At 37.5% G+C, this 26,701-nt stretch overlaps 5 protein-coding genes across 8 annotated transcripts; 3 read left to right on the top strand and 2 right to left on the bottom strand.

Moving 5' to 3' along the window:
• The first annotated feature begins 1,984 nt into the window (after window positions 1-1,984).
• On the top strand, window positions 1,985-4,551 carry LOC127794300 (uncharacterized). Its single transcript, XM_052325319.1, has 3 exons — window positions 1,985-3,790; window positions 3,879-4,360; window positions 4,485-4,551. Exons 1-2 carry the CDS (start codon window positions 1,989-1,991, stop codon window positions 4,342-4,344), a joined length of 2,268 nt encoding a protein of 755 aa, XP_052181279.1. The 5' UTR covers window positions 1,985-1,988; the 3' UTR covers window positions 4,345-4,360; window positions 4,485-4,551.
• Window positions 4,552-7,263: 2,712 nt separating this feature from the next.
• Window positions 7,264-11,999, bottom strand: LOC127794229 (uncharacterized). Its single transcript, XM_052325177.1, has 11 exons — window positions 11,841-11,999; window positions 10,007-10,738; window positions 9,411-9,911; window positions 9,270-9,338; window positions 9,129-9,197; window positions 8,777-9,049; window positions 8,463-8,701; window positions 8,215-8,386; window positions 7,981-8,124; window positions 7,629-7,897; window positions 7,264-7,546 (listed from the first exon to the last, which is right to left on the bottom strand). The coding sequence occupies exons 1-11, from the start codon at window positions 11,997-11,999 to the stop codon at window positions 7,393-7,395; spliced, it is 2,781 nt and encodes a 926-aa protein (XP_052181137.1). The 3' UTR covers window positions 7,264-7,392.
• A 425-nt stretch (window positions 12,000-12,424) lies between these two features.
• LOC127794616 (transcription factor RF2b-like) lies at window positions 12,425-16,497 on the top strand. The gene is made up of 4 exons (XM_052325890.1): window positions 12,425-13,063; window positions 14,182-14,314; window positions 14,980-15,064; window positions 15,708-16,497. Exons 1-4 carry the CDS (start codon window positions 12,609-12,611, stop codon window positions 16,082-16,084), a joined length of 1,050 nt encoding a protein of 349 aa, XP_052181850.1. The 5' UTR covers window positions 12,425-12,608; the 3' UTR covers window positions 16,085-16,497.
• A 4,512-nt stretch (window positions 16,498-21,009) lies between these two features.
• Window positions 21,010-22,632, top strand: LOC127810816 (expansin-A8-like). The gene is made up of 3 exons (XM_052350374.1): window positions 21,010-21,152; window positions 21,283-21,595; window positions 21,898-22,632. The coding sequence occupies exons 1-3, from the start codon at window positions 21,011-21,013 to the stop codon at window positions 22,199-22,201; spliced, it is 759 nt and encodes a 252-aa protein (XP_052206334.1). The 5' UTR covers window position 21,010; the 3' UTR covers window positions 22,202-22,632.
• On the bottom strand, window positions 21,789-26,399 carry LOC127810791 (tRNA (guanine(26)-N(2))-dimethyltransferase). Of its 4 annotated transcripts, XM_052350352.1 has the most exons (8): window positions 25,678-26,399; window positions 25,236-25,436; window positions 25,059-25,161; window positions 24,241-24,441; window positions 24,043-24,105; window positions 23,078-23,365; window positions 22,873-22,973; window positions 21,789-22,766 (listed from the first exon to the last, which is right to left on the bottom strand). In XM_052350352.1, exons 1-6 carry the CDS (start codon window positions 26,298-26,300, stop codon window positions 23,258-23,260), a joined length of 1,299 nt encoding a protein of 432 aa, XP_052206312.1. In that variant the 5' UTR covers window positions 26,301-26,399; the 3' UTR covers window positions 21,789-22,766; window positions 22,873-22,973; window positions 23,078-23,257. The 4 variants fall into 4 exon arrangements, with proteins under 4 accessions (XP_052206312.1, XP_052206319.1, XP_052206305.1 ...); XM_052350359.1 differs by having other exon boundaries at window positions 21,789-22,973; window positions 23,072-23,365; XM_052350345.1 differs by having other exon boundaries at window positions 21,789-22,973.
• Window positions 26,400-26,701: the final 302 nt, after the last annotated feature.

Raw genomic sequence — 26,701 nt, 5'->3', positions numbered from 1 at the left:
ATTTTATTTTATTTTATTTTTATTAATATATATCAACGTGGGGTTTGAGCCTGCCTGCATTCAACCAATTTATTATTTATACAAAATCAAATACCAACTTCCTAATTTAATTGGGAATTTCACTTTTTTATATATACTTTAACATTTAATTCAAAATAAAAATATGTTCTAAAAACTAAAAACTATTTACATTTAAGACCAAATATTTAATTAAAATTTTGAAATTAATTTTTAATTTTTTATAATTTACGTTACGTACTGAACTTCTAAATTTATTATAATGATGTCTGATCAATTAGTAAATGAGTCAAAAATATGAACAATAATAACTAATTTTTTATAATAAAAAAAAAAAGAAAAATTAAATTTTAAAAATTGAATATTTCCCGTTAACATCAAGAAGTTGTCAAATTCTTCGATATTTATCCGTTAATTCAAGGGGCGAATTCATATTTGACCAAAGTCAAATGTATAAAATCTTTTTTGTACTTTTCATAGAAAAAAAACGTTTTTAACTATTCAAACAAACTAATTACACTCTATAGCCACTTTTATGTAAAATACCAAAAATACCCTTAATGAGATTTTAAAATAGAAAACCCTACTGTCCTTAGCCTCATTTACCAAAATATCCTTATCTCTTTCATATAACCTTTCTTCTCTCTCCTCTTCCCACATTCACGTTACTCTCTTTCTCTCCATTGTCAAACTATCCAAACTCAGTCATTCTTCATACATTCAATCTTTTTGCTTGTTGGGTCATTCAATCTTCTTTATCAATTGCAGCGACCTCACTGAAGTCCCATTCAATAAGTTTCTTTCTTTCTCTCCAACAAATAATTTCACCCAATCTCAAGGTATCTATTCGATTTGTATTTGTTTTATTTTTTTAAAATAATTTTTGTGTTCACATTGCTTATTAAGGTTGTGTAGAATGATTGTAGTTGTGAGCAGAACATATTTTGATAGATATCATTCCAAATCTGCTCTAATTCGGGTGAAAAAAAAAAAATTTCAAAACTGCACATCGTTTATGGGTTTTGTGGGCGATAATAGTTGATCGGGCTTAGTTTCGGAACAAAGCCCGATAGGGCTTTGTGGGGGAACAAAGCCCGATCGGGCTTTGTGGGGGAACAAAGCCCGATCGGTAACAAAGCCCGATCGGGCTTTGTTCCCCCACTAAGCCCGATCGGGCTTTGTTCCGAAACTAAGCCCGATTATGATTTTTGTTGCCTACAAACCTGATATGGTTTTTATATATATTATTTTTTAAAATAATATGAGTATTTTGTTAAATAATTTAATATTATATATGAGTAAAATAATATAATTTAATATAATATATTTAATTTTATCATATTATTTAACAAAATTTAACTTTTTAAGCATTTGTGCCTCAATGTGTTATGTTAAAATCCTCCAATGTTTTTCATAAAATTTTTAAATATTTTTCTTAAATTACATATGAAAAATTATCATAACTTGGTTGTTGGTTTATAAGTCAAAAATCATGTTTAATTGTACAAATCATCTCTTTAGAAAAAGAAAATAAAATACAAATCTCAAAAAACAAATAAACTTACTTACTTATAGTTATGACTTGATTTAATAAGGAAATGAACCCGATTTGGGTGTGTGTGGGTCCGTTGCATCCATGGTAATGGTAAGACTAATTTTTTACTCCTTTCAATCTTGTAGCAATGGATTTAGTGCAGTTGGTCATCGTGTGGAACGGGGAATGGAATGATAATAAGTATATTGGGGGTAATAGGATGTGTGCGGGAATCTACAAAAATACGACTTTTACTCAATTGGTTGAGATTGTGTACACAGTAACGGGAATTGATAAAACAAGGTACGACATCACCATTCATTTTGTAACGGAACACTCAAGCGAACTTCCAGCTACCAAGTTTCCTATAAAGGACGACTACGGTGTTAGGTTTATTATGTGCGATGACAGAAAATATAAAGTGATGTATGTTGATATGATTTGTAAAGATATTGGAGTTTGTAACCTACGTAGTGGTGGTAATCAAGATTCAGGTGCCATTCCATTTACATCCGCACGTAGTCCACTGCAAAATGATGATTTTGGTACATATGGTATGGGTGGTTTGTCAGATGACGCTCCACATACGGATGATGATTGTGATAATGAAACTGATAATAATAGTGACGATAGCGATGGTGATAATAGTGATGATGGTGGTGATGAAAGAGAAGTGAGTCCGGAGTACCCAGAAGTAAGATTTTCAGGTTCACAATTTGAGGACAACCATTTACAAAGAAACTGGATCGTTCCTGGTGTAGAAAATTATGCAATTGAGGAAACAAGACCTGAAGTGTCTATTCCATACCAAGGTGATCTTTTACACATGGGTGCACTCTTTAAAAGTAAACAGGAACTAATTTTGGCATTTGGACAATATTGTGTTGATGTGAAGATGGACTATCGAGTCAGACGTTCGTGCACAATTCGATTTGAGGCTGGTTGCAAGGATGTGAACTGCAAATTTATGCTTCGTGCAAGATGTAGACCTGGTTGTTCGTTTTGGCATGTGGTGAAATTTATGCCGAGTCACACGTGTACTCCGGACGTATACGATTCACATTTTCGAAGTGTGAAGGCTATTGTCATCGGAAGTTTGTTTTCTGAAAGAGTGGCGAGTAGTGAATATACACCTAGAATGCTAATGGGGGAGTTGCTGGAACAACATGGTGTGCAGATTATGTACACTAAAGCTTGGAGGTCTTTACAACATGCAAAGAGACTTACTTATGGTAATCCAGATGAATCATATCAGCAACTACCCTCATATTTTCACATGTTAAAAGAAACAAATCCTGGCAGTATCACGGCAATAGAGACAGATGAAAATAATTATTTTTTATATTCATTTTTTGCACTCGGAGCTTGCCTTCATGGTTTTCGGTCTTACATAAGACCGGTTGTTGCCGTTGATGCCACACATTTGAAAGGTGAACACAAAGGGGTGATATTCGTTGCAACTTGCAAAGATGGGGAGGAAATGATTTATCCCATCGCTTTTGGATTTGGAGATGGTGAGTCTGACAGATCATGGATATGGTTTTTGACGAAATTGAGAGAGGCTATCGGAGTGCGAGAAGATTTAGTCATTGTTTCTGATCGTCACCAAAGCATTGCGAATGCGATGAGTCATGTCTTCCCTTCTGTCCCACATGTCTTTTGTTTCTTCCACCTTAAGCAAAACTTGAAGAAACGTTGTAGACAGCGAAAAGATGTGATGACTGCATTCTACCTTGCAGCATACAGTTACACCACAATAGAGTGTGATACATACTTGGCAGAAATACAATCGATGCATCCTCAGACTCATCTGACATTGATGGAAGCAGGACCGAAAAAGTGGTCACGTGCATATTGTCCAAGAAGAAGATATTCCATGATGACCACCAACATTGCCGAGTCTCTCAATAAATGCATGATGAAAGCACGTCGGTTGCCTATAACAAGTGCACATGAATTTTTGAGACATATGCTTCAGAAATGGTTTAGTGATAGACGTGCTGCAGCTGCCAGACTCGAAACCATTGTGACCTCCGCTGCAGTGGCACATGTTAACTTGGCGCATGCCAAAACATTAGACCGAGGATGTCGTGTAGTTCCTATAATACAAGGGAACAAATACCTCGTGCAACATGCAAAGGAAGGCGATGGGATAGTTGACATTGTTGCGAGTACATGCAGTTGTCGCAAGTGGGACATTGATCAAATGCCATGTCTTCATGCAATTGCTGCTAGCAGGTATCATGGTTTGACTTTTATTTGCGTATTATGTTTGTAATTTAGTGTGATATGTTAACACTATGTGTTTCTTTGCCTTATGCGACAGTTTCATGAGGGTGCACTACCATATGCTTTGCCATTCATATTACACTGCAGATTGGGTCAGACGCGCATATGCACTTCCCATCAATCCTCTCCCTAACAAGGCCGCTTGGGTTCTTCCAACGTACGTCAGACAGATAGTTATACTCCCACCTGTGCAAAGACGACAACCGGGTAGACCGAGAAATGGTCGAATTCCTTCCATGGGGGAAGCTCGTCGAAGAAAAAAATGTGGAAAATGCGGTGAACTAGGACACAACAGTCTTGGTTGCCCTAATGAATGGACTTCCTCCATTGGAGAGTCGAGCACAGCCACTACTCCGGAATCCAGGGACGCTGCTAGGGCCTCTGCAAGGGCAAGCCGGAAATGCAGCATTTGCAAAGAGACTGGACACACTCGTCGTCGGTGCCCTATACAGTTGTCAATTCCAAGTGATGATAATATTGTCAATGATGAAAACAATCAATAGACATTGACTCATTCAGGTATGATATAATGTTATCACATATGTTATCAATAGTTGTTAGATCGTTTGTGAAAAAAAAAATGTTTTTACTCGCAAAGTGTTAATGGAATTTTTACTGACCATATATATCCTTTGTGTTTCAGCAATGCTCAAAAATCACTGGCACGATACAAAAAGGATGACAACATCAATCAAATATCTTTTTGTCGGGGGTTCAGAAATGAATATTATTTTTTACATTAATCTTTGAAATTGAGATTTATTCATATTTGTAATCTTTCAATTTCCTTCATCTAAACTCATAATAATTAATTTAATTGACAGCTTGTGTTGTAGTATGTTGTTGAGCAAAGAACTGAGTATATAATGCAGTTTCAATAGCACCAAAATGATGCAATGATAAACTTGCTAAAAAATTAAAGTGTAATTTCTTAACAATCACTATTATTTGAGACTATACTAGTGGGAAACTTAAAAAAAAATTTAATTGCAAAAAAAAAAAAAAAAATCGGGCTTTGTGGGCCACCAAAACCCGGCCATCGGGCTTTGTGGCCCACGAAACCCGGCCATCGGGCTTTGTGGCCCACGAAGCCCGAAAATGATTTTTTTTTATTTTTCTTGATTTTTCTTCAAATTAATATATTCCATTACCACTAAAATGATGTCTTTTAATGTTATTTGGATAAACCCAAATGTATATATCACAACAAAGTCATTATTTTTCACTTTGTGTGAGGATGTCCATCCACCATCAACACAACCAACACATGATCAATTGCTTCTAATAATATTGGACAAAGCAAGATAATAACGCTATGATAATAAACTTGCTAAAAAATTAGAGTGTAATTTCTTAACAATCAGTGTTATTTGAGACTATACTAGTGGGAAACTTAAAAAAAAATTCAATTGCAAAAAAAAAAAAAAAAAAAAAAAAAATCGGGCTTTGTGGGCCACCAAAACCCGGCCATCGGGTTTTGTGGGCCACGAAACCCGGCCATCGGGCTTTGTGGCCCACGAAGCCCGAAAATGATTTTTTTTTATTTTTCTTGATTTTTCTTCAAATTAATATATTCCATTACCACTAAAATGATGTCTTTTAATGTTATTTGGGTAAACCCAAATGTATATATCACAACAAAGTCATTATTTTTCACTTTGTGTGAGGATGTCCATCCACCATCAACACAACCAACACATGATCAATTGCTTCTAATAATATTGGACAAAGCAAGATAATAACGCTATGATAATAAACTTGCTAAAAAATTAGAGTGTAATTTCTTAACAATCAGTGTTATTTGAGACTATACTAGTGGGAAACTTAAAAAAAAATTCAATTGCAAAAAAAAAAAAAAAAAAAAAATCGGGCTTTGTGGGCCACCAAAACCCGGCCATCGGGTTTTGTGGGCCACGAAACCCGGCCATCGGGTTTTGTGGCCCACGAAACCCGGCCATCGGGCTTTGTGGCCCACGAAGCCCGAAAATGATTTTTTTTTATTTTTCTTGATTTTTCTTCAAATTAATATATTCCATTACCACTAAAATGATGTCTTTTAATGTTATTTGGGTAAACCCAAATGTATATATCACAACAAAGTCATTATTTTTCACTTTGTGTGAGGATGTCCATCCACCATCAACACAACCAACACATGATCAATTGCTTCTAATAATATTGGACAAAGCAAGATAATAACGCTATGATAATAAACTTGTTAAAAAATTAGAGTGTAATTTCTTAACAATCAGTGTTATTTGAGACTATACTAGTGGGAAACTTAAAAAAAAATTCAATTGCAAAAAAAAAAAAAAAAAAAAAAAAATCGGGCTTTGTGGGCCACCAAAACCCGGCCATCGGGTTTTGTGGGCCACGAAACCCGGCCATCGGGTTTTGTGGCCCACGAAACCCGGCCATCGGGCTTTGTGGCCCACGAAGCCCGAAAATGATTTTTTTTTATTTTTCTTAATTTTTCTTCAAATTAATATATTCCATTACCACTAAAATGATGTCTTTTAATGTTATTTGGGTAAACCCAAATGTATATATCACAACAAAGTCATTATTTTTCACTTTGTGTGAGGATGTCCATCCACCATCAACACAACCAACACATGATCAATTGCTTCTAATAATATTGGACAAAGCAAGATAATAACGCTATGATAATAAACTTGTTAAAAAATTAGAGTGTAATTTCTTAACAATCAGTGTTATTTGAGACTATACTAGTGGGAAACTTAAAAAAAAATTCAATTGCAAAAAAAAAAAAAAAAAAAAAAAATCGGGCTTTGTGGGCCACCAAACCCGGCCATCGGGTTTTGTGGGCCACGAAACCCGGCCATCGGGTTTTGTGGCCCACGAAACCCGGCCATCGGGCTTTGTGGCCCACGAAGCCCGAAAATGATTTTTTTTTATTTTTCTTGATTTTTCTTCAAATTAATATATTCCATTACCACTAAAATGATGTCTTTTAATGTTATTTGGGTAAACCCAAATGTATATATCACAACAAAGTCATTATTTTTCACTTTGTGTGAGGAACAACTACAAAGTTAGTCATTTCCAAGTTTTTCATTTTTCCTCTCAATCTATGGGTTCCACTAACACTAAAATGATCTCTTGTTACGTTGTTCAAGTTAGTTAAAGGTAGAATGCACAACAAATACATGATGAATTGTTCTAACTACTAACATTGGATCAACATGTTGTAATGATCTTCAAATTACCCCATAAGTGTAATTTAAAAATTTCGACAGAGTCTCCCTTGTTTCTTGGACATTGAACCTGCATTAGAGACTCAGTCTCTATGTTCAACAACATAATAACATGACAATATTTACCATCACAACATTAGAGACTCGGTCTCTCTTCCCAACAACATACTGCCACCACAACCACTTATCCCTTACCATCAACAACACCACAAACCACATTTCATCAAGTGAGCAATATACAATTTGCTATTTGCTATACTTATACAAAAATATACAACATTTGAACTAGATGAAAATAAAAACACAAAACAAAGAATCTTCTAATCTATTGATCTACAAGTATACTACCGTGCTATGTCTATACAAAAATATTCCAATCTGTCTTCGGAGGGTACGGACATCCACAGTTGGGTGCATATGCCAGTGATCCTCATTATGCCTCAGTATGTCCTCGACATATTTGATAACGTAGCACCCGCAGCTGGCCCTGTATCAGACATAACACACATTGGTAACATAACCATATTTTCATGAAAATTGACCCTGTAATATAATTTAAATTAATTTACCCATCCGGTTGTTGAGGCAACTTCTGAGGATCAGTATTCTCCACTTCCCAATCTCTGTCTAGCGTCGCAGTTGCAGTTACATGTTCATAATATGCAGCTTTCTTTAGTAGAATGGGTAACAAACTCACAAGTGGTTGTATAGCTTCGACCCTGCTCCTACGACTATCTTCATTTATGGAATTGGAGTCATATATGACAATTCTCCTATCTTTCAAGCAAATCTTTAAGAGAAACCAATGAGAATTTGCTACATTACAAGGGAGCAACACCTGTATTTTATTTTAATATGTCAATCGTACAGAAATAAATAAATAAATAAATAAATAAATAAATAGAATGAATTAAGACTTACATAATCGACTGCCCACCAAGGGAGACTTCCGTCAATGCGCCCGTCAACGAAACCGGTCCACTCTTCTGGAACAGATGCGATAGAAGGCACAAAAACCCTCCTATTGCCCCCGTACTCCTGTTCCCAAAATCTTACCATGGATGCCTGAAAAATAAAATAAAATAAAATAAAATAAAAATATTGGTCATAGATTAAATTAAGATGCAAAAAAAAAAAAAAGTAGTGCAAACTCACAAAAAACGAAGTTGACATGATAGCGTAGTTTGTGTCATATTGACGTCGAGACTGTATACGTCTCAGGCAACACATGTAACTATCGATATGGTAACCCTCCAACCAGTTGGCCTCATTCTCTATGTTTCGGAGGTCATCCGGTGTTAGGTTAAGAATGAAACCGGTGTGAAGACTACAACAACCAAGAAAAATAAGAGTAAGAATATATTGTTTATGCAAATAGAAAAAATGTAAATATTGTTACTTACCTAATATTTTCATTAGAACCTATGAACTCAATATAACCCTCAGGGGGCACTGTCTCTATGTCCGGCGGCATTGGGTCTAGTACCGGCGGCATCGGGTCCACGTCCGACCCCTCCAAAGTAGCATCCTTCTTTCTCCTTTTATATTTTGTTGGATCGGTGAAGGGTGGACGACGAAACTGCGATGGCAATCTATCTCGCATAGGTCGCCTGTCGACCCTAACCACTTCCTCCTCCTGTAACTGAACAAAACCTAACCGTTACAAAATAGTATTTTAGAATAAAGTAAAACATATAAAAGTAAATTTGGAATTTACTCTAGATGTAGATGCCTGGTCCTCATCGTGATGATCAGGATCTACCTGATCATCACCCTGGGACTGCTCATGAACATTATCGCTGTGATCTGGGGAAATATGCGGGATGCGTAGATGAGCACATAGTGCTGCCTGACCCCTCTCTAGTGCTGCTTGCCCCCTCTCTAGTGATTCCTGCGCCCTCTCTAGTCTCAACAATTGTGTCCTCACCTGACTCATTTCCCCATCTATTCTCCGCAACATATCTAGAGTTTGTTTCAGCATCTCGGTGATCTACAAAAGGCAAACAAAAAAAATATAAATAATTAAAAAAAATATAAAACCATTATGATAATAAAAATCATACCCCTACCTCATATTGGCCGTGGTGCGAACTATCAACGAATCTTACCTCCTCCTTATCCTTCTCCCCCTTTCCCTCCTATAAAAAATATATAAATAATTACAAAAAATATAAATTAAAACCATTATTAAATAAAAATCATACCCCTACCTTGTATTGTCCGTGGTGCGAACTATCAGAGAATCTTGCCTTCTCCTTATCCTTCTCCTCCTTTCCCTCCTATAAAAAATATATAAACAATTACAAAAAATATAAATTAAAACCATTATTAAATAAAAATCATATCCCTACCTCGTATTGTCCGTGGTGCGAACTATCAGGGAATCTTGCCTTCTCCTTATTCTTCTCCTCCCCATTCTCTTCCTTTCCCTTCTCATCTAAATGTATCCTACTCGCCTTATCCTCATCCCCGTCCTCGTCCTCGTCCTCATCCCCGCCATTCTCTTCCTCCTCTTCACCCCCTCCGCCCCCAAATTTATAGACATCGACCCCAACCGAGTGTTGAGGGTTAAAAGATCTCCAAAAATTCGTTTCCCGCTCATCATCAGTGGGCTCAAGAGTCGGACTCGATCCTCGTGCCTGCAAAATTGTATTATTTAGATAGATATGATTTAAAAATAAACAAAATTTAGAGGTAAGTTGCACACTTACTTCCTTCCTAAGACAATCGTCGTAATTTTTTATCTGCGGCCTTTTTTTTGATAGCCATTTTCTACATCTTGGAATGTCTGCATCAGACAGTCTAACGGCCCATTTATTCTGAATCCATGGGAACATTTCGATCAACCACCACTGTAAAGAGCAAAATAAAAATAAAAATAAAAATTAAAAAACAAAACAAACATTTAGTTATTATAGACAAATCATATACAATAAGGAAAGAGTACCTGAAACGCCCATACAAAACCATAAAGGTTGATTTTCTTCCCACCTTCACCAGTCAATTTTCTTTCTTTCGTGGCCAATCGGATGTAATGTTGACTCTTACTGTAGACATACGTACCCCAAGGGAACATCTCAAATGCTTGTAAATCTTCAGCCATAGTCCACAAGAAATCATCCACATGCCCGCGCTCATCCTGGCCCAACAAAAACATATCGACCACAGCAATGTAAATCAGTTTCAGGGCATCCTCTGAAACCATGTCCTCTCTGGTACTAATAAGTAATTCAAGGTCGTCTCCAGTCACCCCCTTCTTATGTTGTGGAAATAGTCGAGCACGTAAACTCTCCGGCTCAATAGGTTTCGGTTCAAGGCTTTCCCTATCAATAGCCCCAAATCGGAGTCCACTAATAAGTATGAACTCCTGCCTCCCGTACCTATATGGTGTGCCACCAATCTCGAACCACATCTCATCGTGGTGGGCACCTGGAAATGTCACCTCCCTAAGTAGAACATGATATATCAATTGTGGTGCAGTCAAATGGAGAGACAAAGGCATCTTTAAGAAATGTCCTAATGGGCCCTGTAGGAATCTATCTAATAACTTGTATCGGTCTAGAGCACGACGCATCGCCTCAAGGTGTTTGATCCCACAATGAGTAGTAACTCGCATTCCGGGCGGTAATATTCGATGAGTATGAACATAAGTAAATTTTATAGTTTGTTGTTCAGCCATCTGTAAGGAAAAAAAAAAAAAAAAACAACAATTGTCTTAGACAGTGACCATGTAAAAACAGAAGTAAAAGAAGAAGAAGCCCAATTGTCGCAGCCAGATCATCACAACCCAAACCTAATCGAGCTTCGTTGGGCAGAGATAATCGAGCTGGGGCCCAACGGTCGAGAGAGCCCGATTGGGCTGTGGGCTTGGTCGCGGCCCATTGGGCTTCGTTGCAGTGAGACGAAGCCCGATCGGGCTTCGTCTGCAAACGAAGCCCGATCGGGCTTCGTCTGCAAACGAAGCCCGATCGGGCTTCGTCTCCAAACGAAGCCCGATCGGGCTTCCTGAATCGAAGCCGTAGCGGGCTTCGTCTAGACGAAGACGAAGCGTCTTCTTCTAGACGAAGCCCGATCGGGCTTCGATTCAGGAAGCCCGAACGGGCTTCGTCTCACTGCAACGAAGCCGAAGCTCGATCGGGCTTCGTTGCAGGAAGCCCGAACGGGCTTCGTCTGAAACGAAGCCCGATCGAGCTTCGGCTTCGTTGCAGTGAGACGAAGCCCTTCGGGCTTCCTGAATCGAAGCCCGATCGGGCTTCGTCTAGAAGAAGACGCTTCGTCTTCGTCTAGACGAAGCCCGCTACGGCTTCGATTCAGGAAGCCCGATCGGGCTTCGTTTGGAGACGAAGCCCGATCGGGCTTCGTCTCCAAACGAAGCCCGATCGGGCTTCCTGAATCGAAGCCGTAGCGGGCTTCGTCTAGACGAAGACGAAGCGTCTTCTTCTAGACGAAGCCCGATCGGGCTTCGTCTAGAAGAAGACGCTTCGTCTTCGTCTAGACGAAGCCCGCTACGGCTTCGATTCAGGAAGCCCGATCGGGCTTCGTCTGCAAACGAAGCCCGATCGGGCTTCGTCTCCAAACGAAGCCCGATCGGGCTTCCTGAATCGAAGCCGTAGCGGGCTTCGTCTAGACGAAGACGAAGCGTCTTCTTCTAGACGAAGCCCGATCGGGCTTCGATTCAGGAAGCCCGAACGGGCTTCGTCTGCAGACGAAGCTCGATCGAGCTTCGTTTGCAGACGAAGCTCGATCGAGCTTTGTCGAGATGCAGGGGGCTCGTTGCAGACGAAGCCCGATCGGGCTTCGTCTGCAACGAAGCCCCAAAGACGAAGCCCGTTGGGCACAGCGGGCTTCGTCGCGAACGAAGCCCGACCGTGGGTCTTCGTTCGCGACGAAGCCCGGTCGATCTCCATGGTCGCCGATGAAGCTTTGTCGTCGGCGACCATTTACAGCATCTTATTCATTAAAATCAACAAAGAAACTCTAACCTTGTTTAGCCAAGATGAGATTGATGTCGGCGGTCAAGTGGCTGTCACGGCGGCGGCGGCGAGTGGCTGTCACGGCGGCGGCGGCGAGTGGCTGTCACGACGGCGGCGGGCAGTTGCTTAGTGAGAGAGATGAAGTGGATGGGTGAAATGGGTAATGAGCGGGTGAGGGGTATTTTAGTATTTGACTATTATTGTGTTTATTTTTTATTTCTTTCTAACTTTTTAAATAAACTAATGGTTGAATCTGACAAAGTGGCTATATTATGTAATTAGTTTGTTTGAAAGTACAGAAACGTTTTTTTTTTAAAAAGAGGATAGAAAGGAATTTTATGTTTAAATAGTGGTTACTTTTTGCCATTTCCACTTAATTCAATTGCCATCCATCCAAATTCCAAAGTCAAAACAACCAAACAAACCAAACCAAACCAAACCAACCGATTCATTCCATTCCGTTGCTGCTGACACTTCCACTCTTTCAAAGAAAATTTCCCTCCCGATTACTCATCTTCATCGTTTCCATGTGATTCTCTGCCTGCCAGTGAATCATCCAAGGAAGGGGCCACCAATATGCAAGATCCGTCCAATTCACCTCCTAGATTCGGATCTGAAGCTGCACAGAAGCTCTCGAAGGCGTCGTTCACAGTCAAGGCGGCTCCCCACCGGCGAGCCCACTCGGTGGTGAACTTCCGACTGCCGGACGACCTGGATCACGTGTCCGAACCCTTCGAGGGGCCATCCCAGGGGAGTGTGGAGGAGATCGGGTCGGAGGACGATCTGTTCTCCACCTACATGGACATGGAGAAGCTCGGATCCAGCTCCGTGGACAATGCCGGCGGGGTCGGTGGCGGAAGTGGAGTGGCGGCGGGCGCCGGCGAGGGAGAGAGGAATGTGAGGCCTTGGCATCGGCACAGTAATTCAGTGGACGGTTCGGTTCTTCTTGGCGGGGCTATAGAGGCCAAGAAGGCTATGGAGCCTGATAAGCTTGCCCAGTTGTGGACCGTTGATCCGAAGCGGGCCAAGAGGTATCTGCCTTGCTTGTTTTGTGAACGTGTGGCTTCTCGTTGACTGGAAGATTTATGATAAATTTAGAATTGCTTATGGATTTGATTTTGAGGTGTCTGGTTGAGAACAACAAACTCAAAAGATTTTCGTTTAAACAGGAAAATTGTGAATCTAGTGCATAATTAAGTCAAAACCTTGAATTCGCTGACAAATTCTTAGTGATTTCCACTTGGAAGTCGGAAGTGGGGAACTGAATTATCCTATAGCTAAGTTGACCTCAATTTGATGTAGGGAACCTGTTCTCTTTAGCTAGCGGATCTGTTTCACGGTCTGCTTGGTCATTGTTCTCAACCAGAATTCTTCTTAGTCAGGAGTTATACACACTGGTGTTTCTCTCTTACTGTCACTGAAGTGCGACAAAATCTTGTCCACTTGTATGGATTTGATTATCCAAATGGATTGTGCCTCATTTTATGACCAACCAATGTCAATCCAAATATACCGACTAAATGGAAAGGGATGCTAATCATCTAGTGGGCAAGGAACTTACAGTCATTGTCAGAGAGTTGCAGGACTCTTTTTTCTTTTATCACCCAGAAGGAAATGTAATCACATTCCATGGCACTTCTGAAAAATAGGCATGGAGAAGCGTGGGAAGGAAATATATAGGCTTTGTTTGGTACTAATCATAAGACCACTCTCCAGTTTCGTTGACAGGGTACTTGATCAATTTTTTTGTTTGTACAATTATCAACAGCTTGAAGAATAGCTTGATTATGAATATCTACCGATTGTATTACCCTCAGCAACTTGTTAACAGTTTTTTATTAATATCTGCATGGCTAACAGACCAAAACAAATGAGATGACAAAATGGCGTCACTATTTGAGTGGCTAAGTTGAAATTTTTGTGGACTATCTTTGTCAAATTTCTCTGGAAATTGGCTAAATTAAAACACTTAGTTCTACTATGTTAACTGAGGTAAATGGACCATAGTTTATTGAGGATGATTGAAGCTGGATAAGGAAAACGGTACTAGTTCCTTGTATGACAAAGAAATTCCCTTTAACAAATTCAAATAATTTGAGTTTTGGCTTTGTGATTTTGATATTGTTTAACAAATTAGATATTTTTGCAGAATTCTTGCAAATCGGCAGTCTGCTGCTCGTTCTAAAGAAAGGAAGGCTCGCTACATAACTGAACTTGAGAGAAAAGTTCTGAACCTTCAAACAGAAGCAACCACTCTTTCTGCACAACTCACACTGTTCCAGGTCCTTTAAAACTATGTTAACTTCTAGTTCCTTGAGCAGGATAGTCTTTTCTTTGAACAATTTCCAAATGTTGCCTGCAAATTCTTTGCACTAGGCTATTTAATATTTCAAGAAATATTCAAGGTCCTTTAAAAACTTTATGCCGTCAATTAATTTATAAAGGTTCCCTGTCTGTCTGTCTGTCTGTTTGTCTAGGTATCTTTCTATTCCCTGGAAGGCAATACATGGTGCAAAGCAACCTTGTTGTCGTGTTTATTCGAGGAAAAAATTCTAAGGTTTATTAATAAGGAAAAAATATTCCTAAGATGGTAATACCACATTATCATGCGCGCTACATTGCAAAAAGATGTGGTGTCACTGTTGTAATGAATATTTTCTTGTGAACGAGAAGTTACTGATTGTCAAATGCTCTACTAGGGCTTCCAACTTACGTTCATAAACAACTGAAACGTGATTTCCAATCTTTACTCTATGTATGACCTAAAAAAAGACGTTGATGTATGGGTTCCTATATTTCATGACTGCTGTATACATTTTACAGACTAATTTTTATTATATTTCTGTTCGACTCTAGATTTTATTTTATTTCCTTCTTCATGTATTGCTCTATATTATCACAGCCATAATTGTGGAGTTTACAGTCTTCTCTTTTCTTCCCTTTGTAGAGAGATACAACAGGTCTGAGTAATGAAAATGCAGAACTAAAGCTTCGGCTACAAGCTATGGAACAACAAGCTCAGCTACGTGATGGTAGGTTTGATATTGGTTTTGATAAAATTTCCACGTTATGATCAATATATCATTTGTCAAAGTCATTGGAATAGGAAAAGGAGGGACAGTTGATTTTGGTTCTACTTGTTTGTTTGGGAACCGGTGATCTGGTTTCCTGGTGTTTGGTTAATATCATGTTTGACCACATTTGACCTTCATACTCGGTGAGATCTGAAACATGCTCTGCTGTTTGAACTTCATCTAATCACTGCAAGTGGTCTAGAGCCAAAAACGTAGTAGATTCTGTACCAATTTATTTTACCATTTCATGTTTCTCCCAGTTACGTGGTAGCAATGGAAGATAAGTAAGTTATAACCTGTCATGTATACTGAAAATTGATAAAACAAAAATTTAGATTCTTCATGTTACAGCCGTGATCTGTCAACATCAATTTGGTTGGATTATTATTTTGGCACTACTGAGACAATTATGAAGGCATAAAGCCATGAATATGATGGGGAGCCCAGAATGTTTTAACCCAGTAGACATGGAAGGAAAGAACCACATTTGTTTCATATTTTGAGCCATCCGTTCTGTAGCCTTTAGGGGTCTTCTCTCATTGTACGTCATTTGCAGTTATGAATGAGAGATAATCTATATGATATTGTTTTCAAAATGTAGCGCTGAATGAAGCACTGAAGCAGGAAGTAGAAAGGCTCAAGGTTGCCACAGGAGAAATAACATCCCCATCAGATACTTACAGTTTCGGGATGCAGCATCTTCCATATATCCAGCCTTCATCCTATGCAGAGCAGCTGCAAGAACATGGCGAGGTCCAGCAGATACAAATGCCGCAGTTCCATCTGCTCCACCAATCTAACTCGCCAAACCTCCATCAAAGTCTTCTTGCAGCATCCCAATCGCTATCCTTCTCGGAGTTGCTGCAGCAGGATTCCCTCGGCCGTTTGCAGAGCCTTGACATTAATGCCAGAAGCTCTCATCTCGTGAAGTCCGAAGGCCCTTCCATTTCTGCCAGTGAAAGCAGCAGTACGTTTTGATCCACAGGGCATTGATCAGTTGACATTGTTCATACCCTAACACCTTCTCTAACATCAGATAAGTGCCATTCTTCTCATTTATTATTTGTTGATTTGGTTGGATCATTCTTAGGTCTTTCAGTCGTTTGGTCGTTTTCCTTTCTCTTCCTTGAGCAGTGACAAAAGTCAGAAAACCAGTTTCTGTGATGTTGGTGGGTGTGAGAGAGAAGGTTGAATGGTTGCATATTTCATGCAATTAGTGCTCTTAATTTCTTCATATTCTATTTATGTTGTAGCATTCAATCCCTACTTCATGGGGAAGGGGGAATTTTTCTGTTGGTTTTGTAGTTCTGTATTCAGGCAAAAAAAAACCGTGACTTTTCTGCTTGTATCATGGTCATTTATTTAATGTAAAATCTCTCTCTCTCTCTCTCTCATCTTTTCAATTTGCTTTGGTTTATTTCAGTGTTTGCCTGTTTGCTAATAGCACATTATGTTTAGTTTTGTTTTTAGGCTTAATTATGTCAATCTTACAGTTGGAGAGCCCTTCCTAATACCATTGAAATGACCAAAATCATAATGGTTAATTATAGGCATGGTGTGGTGCATTCAATGGACCTGTGGTATGACAAGCCATCATGCATTGTGATGTTTACAAATTTTGAATACATAACAATGGGTGAAACTGAATTTATTTTCTTTAAATTTATCAAAAATCACATACTGCTATGGTTGGGATTTGTATACATGTCAATGCATATTGTTGGCTTGTGATGGAGGTGTAAACCTAGTTGAGCCCCATTGGTGGGCTCCCTTAGTCCACTATTTTAAAATTGTCTAACAAAATTTAAAAATATATATAATATATACAAAAATATTATATTAAATAATTTTCTAAACATTTTATTGAAAACTCATATTCATGATTACATTATATAATCTCTTGTATTGAATAATAACTCGAGTTATTTTTGTTGTTTCAAATCTTTGATAAATAAAAAGTTATGAAATACATACAAATTTATAATTTACAAAATACAATGTCGCAAATAATATGCTAAACCAATGCATATGTTAAAATACTTTGATATATTTTCTAATAACATATTTTTATGTATCAAACTTCGAAATCGAACTCAATGTATTTCATGTTAAGTCCATTTCATCTAACCCCTCTAATTAGTAGTTTTGTTATACCACGTTAATATAATTACCATATTGCATTAATCCTTAGCATCGTGGGGTTTAATTTAAAAAAAAAAAAATATTTAGGTCTTGGTTGATTAGGAGTAAAATGATTTTTTGGAAAAATAATTTGTTATTGAGTTTAGGATAGAATAATAGAAATGGTTTAGGTCATGGCATGTGTAAGGGTAGTTTATTCTAATATTACTAAAATAAGGGAGTTGAAAGGCAATTTCTCATACTACAAGGACACAGAAGCATTACTATAATTTTTTCTGAAACCTGAGTTGCAATGGCCTCTTCTTAAACATGAGTTTCAATAAATTACTTTTAAAATGTCTTAATTAAAAATAGAAAAAAAAATTGCTAAATTCAGACAAATAGTTATCAAATGAAAATGAAGTTAAAACAACAAAAGAACATAGCGTTTTGCTTGAGCCAGACAACGAATTAATTCAGGGAGGTCACCATTAATCCATCCAAATGCAAATACAATGGGAACAACAAACATGGGGTAGGGACCCCAAGCATGGCTAACTTGCCAATCTTTAGGGACCATTTTGGGTGGCCTAAGAGCTCAAATCGCCATGGCATTGCACATGCTTTAGACATAGAACGTGACTTGACATGCCCTTAATTTGTACACACAGATTTCCCATTTCAAAAATTAATAAAAATTTATATAATCAACCCATATAATAGATCAATAAAAACTTAGGGTATTATTATTATTATTATTAGAAATGTTTTTAACTATTTGATATATTTTGTTCGAACCATCGACTGAATGAATGAATAGTTTTGTCTTTAAATAAAAAAAGAGACAAACTTTTAAGCCTTATGACAAGGCAAGTGATATTGTATGTGGCTGATGTTTGTGGTGCTTTTAGCCAATTTAGGAGCAAGAAAGCAACAATTCAAGGGCCTGTCGCTTAGGGTCAGTTTCATGTTTGGGGGAGGGGAGTTCTCACAAGTGGGAGAAGGGGACAGTGCCTTAGGCAGGGCAGTTTCGTTGGCTCCTAACCAAACAATGTTTGGATAAATGTCCCTCTTGACTCCTGTGGATGTCATTTCAAGTTCGGTTCAAACTATTTATAGAGAGTTACAAAGAGATCGGTTTTCAAGTAATTAAGGGTGAAAGAAAATTTGATTTAATTAAGCAAAAGTAAACTTTAAATCTTAAAAAAGGATTTTTTTTTTTTTTTCTTTTTTGTTTACACAATTTTCTTAGAGACAACATTAGGGTTTGAAAAGAATTTTAGGGTTTTCAAAGACAAATTATAACCCTAAAATTGTTGTACAAATATATATATATATATATATGTTATTATCACTTATAATAATGATAAAAATTATCTCTTCTTATCTTATTTCAAATAAAATTAGAAATACATTTAACCATCCAAACATATTTTGCTTTAAAGTAATGAAAGTTAATGGGCCGTCCATTTTTTCTGTAACCACCTTGCTATGTTTTCTATATCAAGGAGCTTAAATATGGTGGTCTCAATATCCCTATGTGTCACAATATTTTGTGTACATTAAAATACTTAATAAATATATAAAAAAAATATTCTTGTTAGACCATTAATAGTGCACAATCATTCATTGCATCATATATGTATTTAATAATTTTATGACAAAATAATATGGATGATGAGATAAATATAATTAAAAATATTACAAAATTAAATATTTATTTATACATAAAACATGATCCAAAAGAGAATCAAAATAATAAATAAGAAAACATGAATTTCATAATCTTGAATTATGAGATGCAAAGCCATTATTCTTTGATCTGACACCAAAATCAAGTTGTTTCGTATCTTTTGTTATCTAAAATTTTGTTTATATATATATATTTATTTAGGAATCAAAATCACAAAAAAGATACGATATCATAATATTATCAAGATAAAGAAATTAACTCTTATGAATCTTGAAGGGCTAAATCCACAATACAATACTCTCTCCCACACAAGAGACAAAACTGAATGTTTGGTTTGGCTTAAACAAATGTCATGCAATTTAAAAACTATGTATGGATGTCTTTTAACTCAATTAATGGTAAAGCACTTAAAAACAAGTTTGTAATTGTGGGTTTTATTTTTAGCTTTTGGTCGACCATATTATTCACAAACTTAAGTAAAAAATTATTAATAAAATCTTAATACCATATGAAATTGGTCAAATGCACCGAAAACAAAATACTCTTTTGGATAATGTTTTACTTATGTGTATATATATATTGAGATGAATGCCTCCAAAATTTGTGATGCCGATGCATGAACTTAGAGGGGCGAAATGCCCGGGGCTTGCATGTGCGGCTAACATGGTAGGGCCTTTATCTAATATTCTTTCCAACTAATAAACCCTTCTATTTCTTTACTTTGTTCAACTAATTAATTTGGATAACAAGTCATCGACTTTCATTAAAATTTTGATAATTCCAATGATAGTTTTAAGGAACATACTTCCAAGACTAACCACGTGTATTTTTAATTAATGTATTGGCACATAGTATACACTTAAAATAATAGAGATTATATTTGGTAAGTTATCACTATCAAAAAGTAAGTTTTTTTTGTTTTTTTTATAGCATATGATTTGTCTAAACATTCAATCCAAGATATTTATGATATTTTGTTACTGGTGAAATTTGAATATTCATTGGATTTAGTAGAAATTTAATCTCAATGTCGTCAGTCAAGTTATTTGTAATCAAAATAAAATAAAATAAAATAATCACTTTAAGGGCAATTAGAGAAACTCTCTAATACTTGATTCAAAATTTATTTAAATTTATTGATGAGTAGCAATAAATAGATGCAAAGAAATCTAAATTTTGAAAGATTATATTCTGTAATATATAATTACAAGTATTTTTATTGAAATAAATGGTAAACCTAATATGGAAAAAAAGTTGATTCCATCACCATAATTAAGTTGTGATGGCTCATGGCTTATCCATTTTCCAATGCCAATTATCAACATCAACATCCTTCTAATAACAATCTTTCTCCAAGTTAGTGAGTTTGGGGAGGGTTAGTAGATGTGGGATTTTTACCTTCCAAGAATATCAAGACTATTTGATCTATCTATTATTCATGTGATGATTCACTAGCGATACACAAGTTTTCTCCCACAACATAAGCATTATAGCTTCCATATAATTCTCTTGAGCATCAAAAAGTTAAAACAGATCTCAAAGCTCTTTGACCTAACAAGTTGAAAGATGGTATTTGTCAATGGAACATGGGCTCTTAATTTGAGATCCCATTGCTTGCAAACTGGGCATTCCTAGGAGTTAGTGGGTAGCTCTTTGTTGACTTGGCAGCAACAGAACTTGACCAACCCTTTTTAAAAACATGGGTGAGTGACAATTTTACCGAAACTGCAAACATGGAAAGAAAATAGTATTAAAAAAAAAAAAAAAAAGAGGACTATGAAAGAGAGTTGATTGAGAAATGCATGTGCCTGTGGGGCTGTAAGCTTAGCAGTTGGGAAGTTCAGTTGGAACATCTGCATGTGCACCCTTTAATGTCTATTTGGTTCAGTTTTTTGTGGTTTTGCCTTCTCTCAAATTGTAAAATTTTCCTTGGTTGTCATTTTCTTGCCAAGACTGGCCCATCTAGCCTCTCAAAGGTCTTGAAACTTGCCCACATTTCCTATATAAGCGACACTTGATTCTCTCTTTGGGCCAAGCAGCTCTTACCATTCCAACTTCTTGTACTAAGAAGCTCTTCCCTCTCCAAGCCAATGGCTTCTCCTGCATTCTCCGTTCTTCCTCTTCTCTTCTTCTTCTTCAATCTCTGCTTCCACGGCACTTACGGTGACTATGGAGGCTGGCAAGGCGGCCATGCCACTTTCTATGGCGGGGGTGATGCATCCGGCACAATGGGTACTAGTCTGAAATCAAACCCAACATTATTTAAGCAGAAATAAGTAAACTTGATGTTTTGGCCTATATATATATATATATATGTATGTATGTGGTTTCTGATAGAGTGATCTTTCTATGGCATATGCAGGGGGAGCTTGTGGGTATGGCAACTTGTACGGCCAAGGCTATGGCACTAACACTGCAGCACTAAGCACTGCTCTGTTCAACAATGGGCTGACCTGTGGTGCATGTTATGAGCTCAAATGCAATGATGATCAAAAATGGTGCCTCCCAGGAACCATTACTGTGACTGCTACAAATTTCTGCCCCCCGAATCCTTCTTTGGCTAATGACAATGGTGGCTGGTGCAACCCTCCCCTCCAGCACTTTGACATGGCTGAGCCTGCTTTCCTGCAGATTGCCCAATACAGAGCTGGGATTGTCCCAGTGTCTTTCCAAAGGTAAAATAATAAAATATAATATATTAAGCTTTAATCTTACTATATAGAGTTGACTATATATGTTATAACTTGTTAATCAACTCTATATATGACCTTTATATCCCATATCATACCTATGAATCTCTTGCTACGTTCTTTTTGGTCTTCATCGATCTCTTTGGCAAAATATTTGTTCCACTCCAACTCTCTTCACAAGAACTTAAATTGATTTTCTTATTACATAATCAAACTTTTTTTTTTTTTTTTGGAGAGTCCAATTTAAAGTCACTTTCCTAAAAGGGTTGTGTTTTTTGTTGGAACAGGGTTCCATGTGTGAAGAAAGGAGGCATAAGGTTTACAATCAATGGGCACTCTTATTTCAACTTGGTATTGATCAGCAACGTCGGCGGAGCGGGGGATGTCCATTCAGTCTCAATTAAAGGGTCCAAAACAGGATGGCAACCCATGTCAAGGAACTGGGGCCAAAACTGGCAGAACAACAACTACCTCAATGGCCAGAGCCTCTCCTTTCAAGTCACCACCAGTGATGGAAGGACCATCACCAGCTACAACGCGGCGCCAAGTGATTGGCAGTTTGGACAAACATTTGAGGGGGCTCAATTTTAGGCTAACCAAATTGTGTTTTAGATTTGTGAGAGACTAGAGAAATTTGGAGTCCATTGCTGTGGTGTCAAGTTATTTGATTACTAGCTAGCACCCGCTTAGGCTATATGTGTGTGTACATACCGAGGGTAAAGTTGTAATTACCCTCGAACAGAGATATTCAATTGGGTCCATAGATTGAAATCAAGGGCTATAGATAGATAATTGTTAGCCCTGGCTTGACATCAGGGCCATGAATATCATATTAAGTCTGTTGATTTAGTGCCCCACTTGGAATGGGAACCCAGTTGGTAGGCCAAGGTGATGTTAGTGAATTATATCCTACAAGATACTGATCCATTGTACATTTCCTATTCACCTTGATAAGTTGACTTATTTTTGTGGGGAAGATATATATAATTTACGTGTACACATATTTATATAAGAATGATGTATTTTTATAATCTCAATACAAAAAATTAACCAAATGTCATGAGCTTATAATTATAAGCAACTTCAACCCATTCGCTCAATTTTCTGATAAGAATACTCGACCTCTTCCAAAATCAAGATAGAAATGCTAGGATCACTGTGAAAATAATTACACCTTAGTAAGATTGTTACTAAAATTACAAGACTGGGGAATCATCCACGTCTATTCATATTAGATGATTTAGTTGCACAAAATCACTTACCGGGACTACCACCAAGCACTCTCTGTTTTTGCAGACCAAGTCGCTGTTCTAGAGTTCCCCAGCTTTAGCACAAGTAGGTCGAATTAAGATTCTGGATTTCCCTGCAAAGGCAATTGAATACTTGCACCTTTGGTGACTTCTGGTTTTCAAAACTTACATAACATGCTGAAACAACTTTCCGGTGAATGAAGCATTATACCCCTACCGTTTCCTCAGCCAAGAGGGAGAGCAGCTGAAGAAAGAATTCACCACTTCACTAACGACTCTTAACTGATTGGCATTCTTGTTTTCACGCTTCCTACGGATTTCAATGCCTCGCAGACGCACACAATAGCAGCCTTTACAGCCTTCTTGTTTCAGCTGCAAGACTAATTTAATTTGCAGATCATCCAGCAACAGCAAGTTCCTTGGCAATCCTCACACACTCTGCCACTGGACAGTTTGTCTTAATTGCATTGGAGGCAATGTGTGACCTACTAGCAGCATATCCCCCCTGCAACCATTTAACTAGGTCAGAACGTCACAACTCTAAATTAAACCAGTATGCAATATCAAAATGTCACAAACACAAAAGAAGCCAGTTCACCAAGTCCAAATTTCAGTAACAGACTAACTAATCCAATTCATTCCCACTAACCCAGCTTCATTTCATATCAAATACACATAAAAGGTCCCACTGGAATTCAAGGGCTTCTTGTCTAGCCTATTTGAATTGGGAAAAGGCAAAATTCTTTAGTACATTTATCCGGGAATACTGGAATTTCCACTATTGTTTTTTGTTGATCTTCTAGAAACAAAAATGTTTCAGTTGTTTTAACATAAAAGAATCAACATTCCACTCCCTGCTCAAAAGACCATAACATGGGCACCAAGCTATTTTGAATTTTAATCTTCCGTCATATTCTTACAATTTTCAAGAGATCCCTTGTAATGGAGGTTATTGCAGGAATGTTTAGTTATCAATATAATGCTCTCATATTGCCCCCTTGTAAGGGATTCACGATGAAACAAAAATGTACATGGATAGGATCAACCTGATAACTATTTATTCTATGATTTTGTATGATTAATTATAAATTAAATTCTCATACAACATTAATTCCAAGTTTTCTATTCGCTTGAAAATAAAAAGATTTCCTAAATTCTAAATAGATAAGTCTAAGAGTCTACCTCATGCATTATACTCATCATGGTCTTGATGGGGGGAGAATTAACTTTAGCACGTCTTGCTACCTGAATTACAAACAAAACGAAGTCAACAACCAGAACTAGAGACAACTAGGCATTAGATGCAATTCTCTTAGTAATTGAGAGCATGGATATAAGATACAAAAAACTGAAAAATGGAAGGTCAACTTTTTAGGCAACCTCATCCATTTTGACATATCCAGGTGGTAATTCAGGGTCACTCTCATCAACCATTTGTCTCAATAGCTTTTCCAAATCCAATCCCATGCCATTACCAGTCCATCCCCATTGTTCAGCCAAATTTAGCATTTCTATCAGATAGCTAGCAGTGTGAAGGGGTCCTGTCCAAAGAGGCCCTAAAACAACAAGTGAATTGGAGACCTGAAAAGAACTAACAAGAATTAGAATTTCTAATGAAATATAAGATAAGGAATCTAACCTCACATCTCAGTGCATGGTCCAACCGAATGTTGTGATTAAACAATATCAAACAGTTCACTATTTTATCTTTAATTGCCTTCGTCTATCTTCCCTATTTAATTACAAGAAGTTGACAATAAAGACAAATGGATACAAAAAATGAATCACAGTAATTTTGCTATTCCAAGTATATATACACACAAAATGTCAATAGACAATATAATAATCGTGAGGGACCAAGCCCAATGAACTCATATTTATGAACACATCAACAATCTTCAGCGAGACATTACATTGCCTTCGTCTATCTTCCCTATTTAATTACAAGAAGTTGACAATAAAGACAAATGGATACAAAAAATGAATCACAGTAATTTTGCTATTCCAGTATATATACACACAAAATGTCAATAGACAATATAATAATCGCGAGGGACCAAGCCCAATGAACTCATATATATGAACACATCAACAATCTTCAGCGAGACATTACATTGCTGAAAATATCAATAAACAATAAATAATAATCTCAATTTTTTTTCTTTCAAAATGAATAACATGTACAGGAGAAGCCATACATTTGCTTTATCACAATGGCAATTGAGGCAGCCAAGTTCTTCCCATGAAAATGTTTGAGAATGCCCACATTGGGTGCAGTAGCCAACGAACCCATAATGCCTACTATGAACAAATATGATTTCCAAAATATTAAAGCAAATTCATACCATGTAAACAGAAAGATATTCCTCCATCACCTGTTGTTTGGAAGCTTTCCCCGGTTAAAACGAAGCATCACCCTGAAGACAGGTCCATGGTATGAATAGTACGAGAAAAGTGGATTAACATGGTAGCCCAATACAGAAGCTTCTCGCACCACCCCACCTATAAGCATTCGTAGACCAACCTCATTTGAATATGGCACAGGGCGAATGTATGCTCCATATGAAGCTAAAGCACTAGAAAAGTAAACACAGCCATAACTCTTCCGTCCAGTAGCGCACACAAACATAACAAAATGCTATAACCTATTAACCATGTCATACGCGACAAACAATTCCACACAAATTATTCGTAACCACCCCCAGTATGTACATTGAAAATGGCAGAATCCACATAGAACTAGACTCCTAGAGAACAAGAAGCAGAACAAATTGAGCTCGTCAACGAGATTCAAGCCATGTTAATGAAGAAACTCACTGATAAGGCCGGTGGCCACCGGAAGAGTAACCATCGGTGGAAGTGACGTAGAGCAGCCCATCCAATTTCAAAGCATTAAGGGCAGACCTCAAGAAAGTTGAATCACTCCCGAAGGAATCGATGTCAATGAGATCAAAATAATCCCTTCGGAGATAACACTCCGTCATGACCCTATTAGCTTCGGAATGCGTCACCAGCCACTTCTTCGCCTCCCCAAAACCCCTCGGAAACCGAGATAGGTTCGCCAATATAACTCCTCGGTAATTCTCATTCCCGTCATTGGCCAACACGAAGTCCGCCTCTGCCTCCGCCAGATACCGCAGAGATCGAATTCCGCAGCCGCACATTGCATCGAGCACTCGAAGCTTGCCTTTGGATTTCCTGTAAAGAGCCGCCGCCAGTACCCCAAGGTCGCGGCCAGTGGCGCTTTCCTGGCGAAAAAACGACTCGCCGGTGTCGAATTCGAGTCCTCTCTCTGTCCGGCAGGCGGACTTGAGATTTAAAGTTGAATTATAGCGGGAATGGGGTAGCTTAGGGTTAGGGTTCTGGCGAATGAACGGAGAAGGGAATAGGGATTTAGGAGAGAGAAACATCTTGGCGGCAAATGGGTTGAGCCCTGCCATTTTCGCGGTATTTCTTTTCTATCGGATCGGATTCAATCGGTCCCCTGTGCCCTAAACCGGATCGGAATTAAAATTCCCAAAAAAATTGAATTAAAGATTGGATCCATTCATTCGGTTCAGTTCAGATTAGTTTAATTCACAAATAACAACGTACGTATACAGTGTATACATATTATATATATACACGCTGTTATACATATAATAATATATGTATTGTTGTATTTATTGTATCAACGTTGGATTAAAAATTAATTTTTAAATATTTTTATATCAAAAACTGAATTAAGTTTATATGGTTTTGGATCAAATTAAGTTTTTCCATTTAATTTAATTTAATTTTTTAATTTAAATTAAAATTTGAATACTTTTAATTTTTACCGATAGAAACTAGTGTTAAACCC

Source organism: Diospyros lotus, chromosome 1 (genome assembly GCF_014633365.1).
Source record: "Diospyros lotus cultivar Yz01 chromosome 1, ASM1463336v1, whole genome shotgun sequence".
NCBI classification, from domain to species: domain Eukaryota; kingdom Viridiplantae; phylum Streptophyta; class Magnoliopsida; order Ericales; family Ebenaceae; genus Diospyros; species Diospyros lotus.
This window is presented reverse-complemented; position numbering and strand designations above follow the sequence as displayed.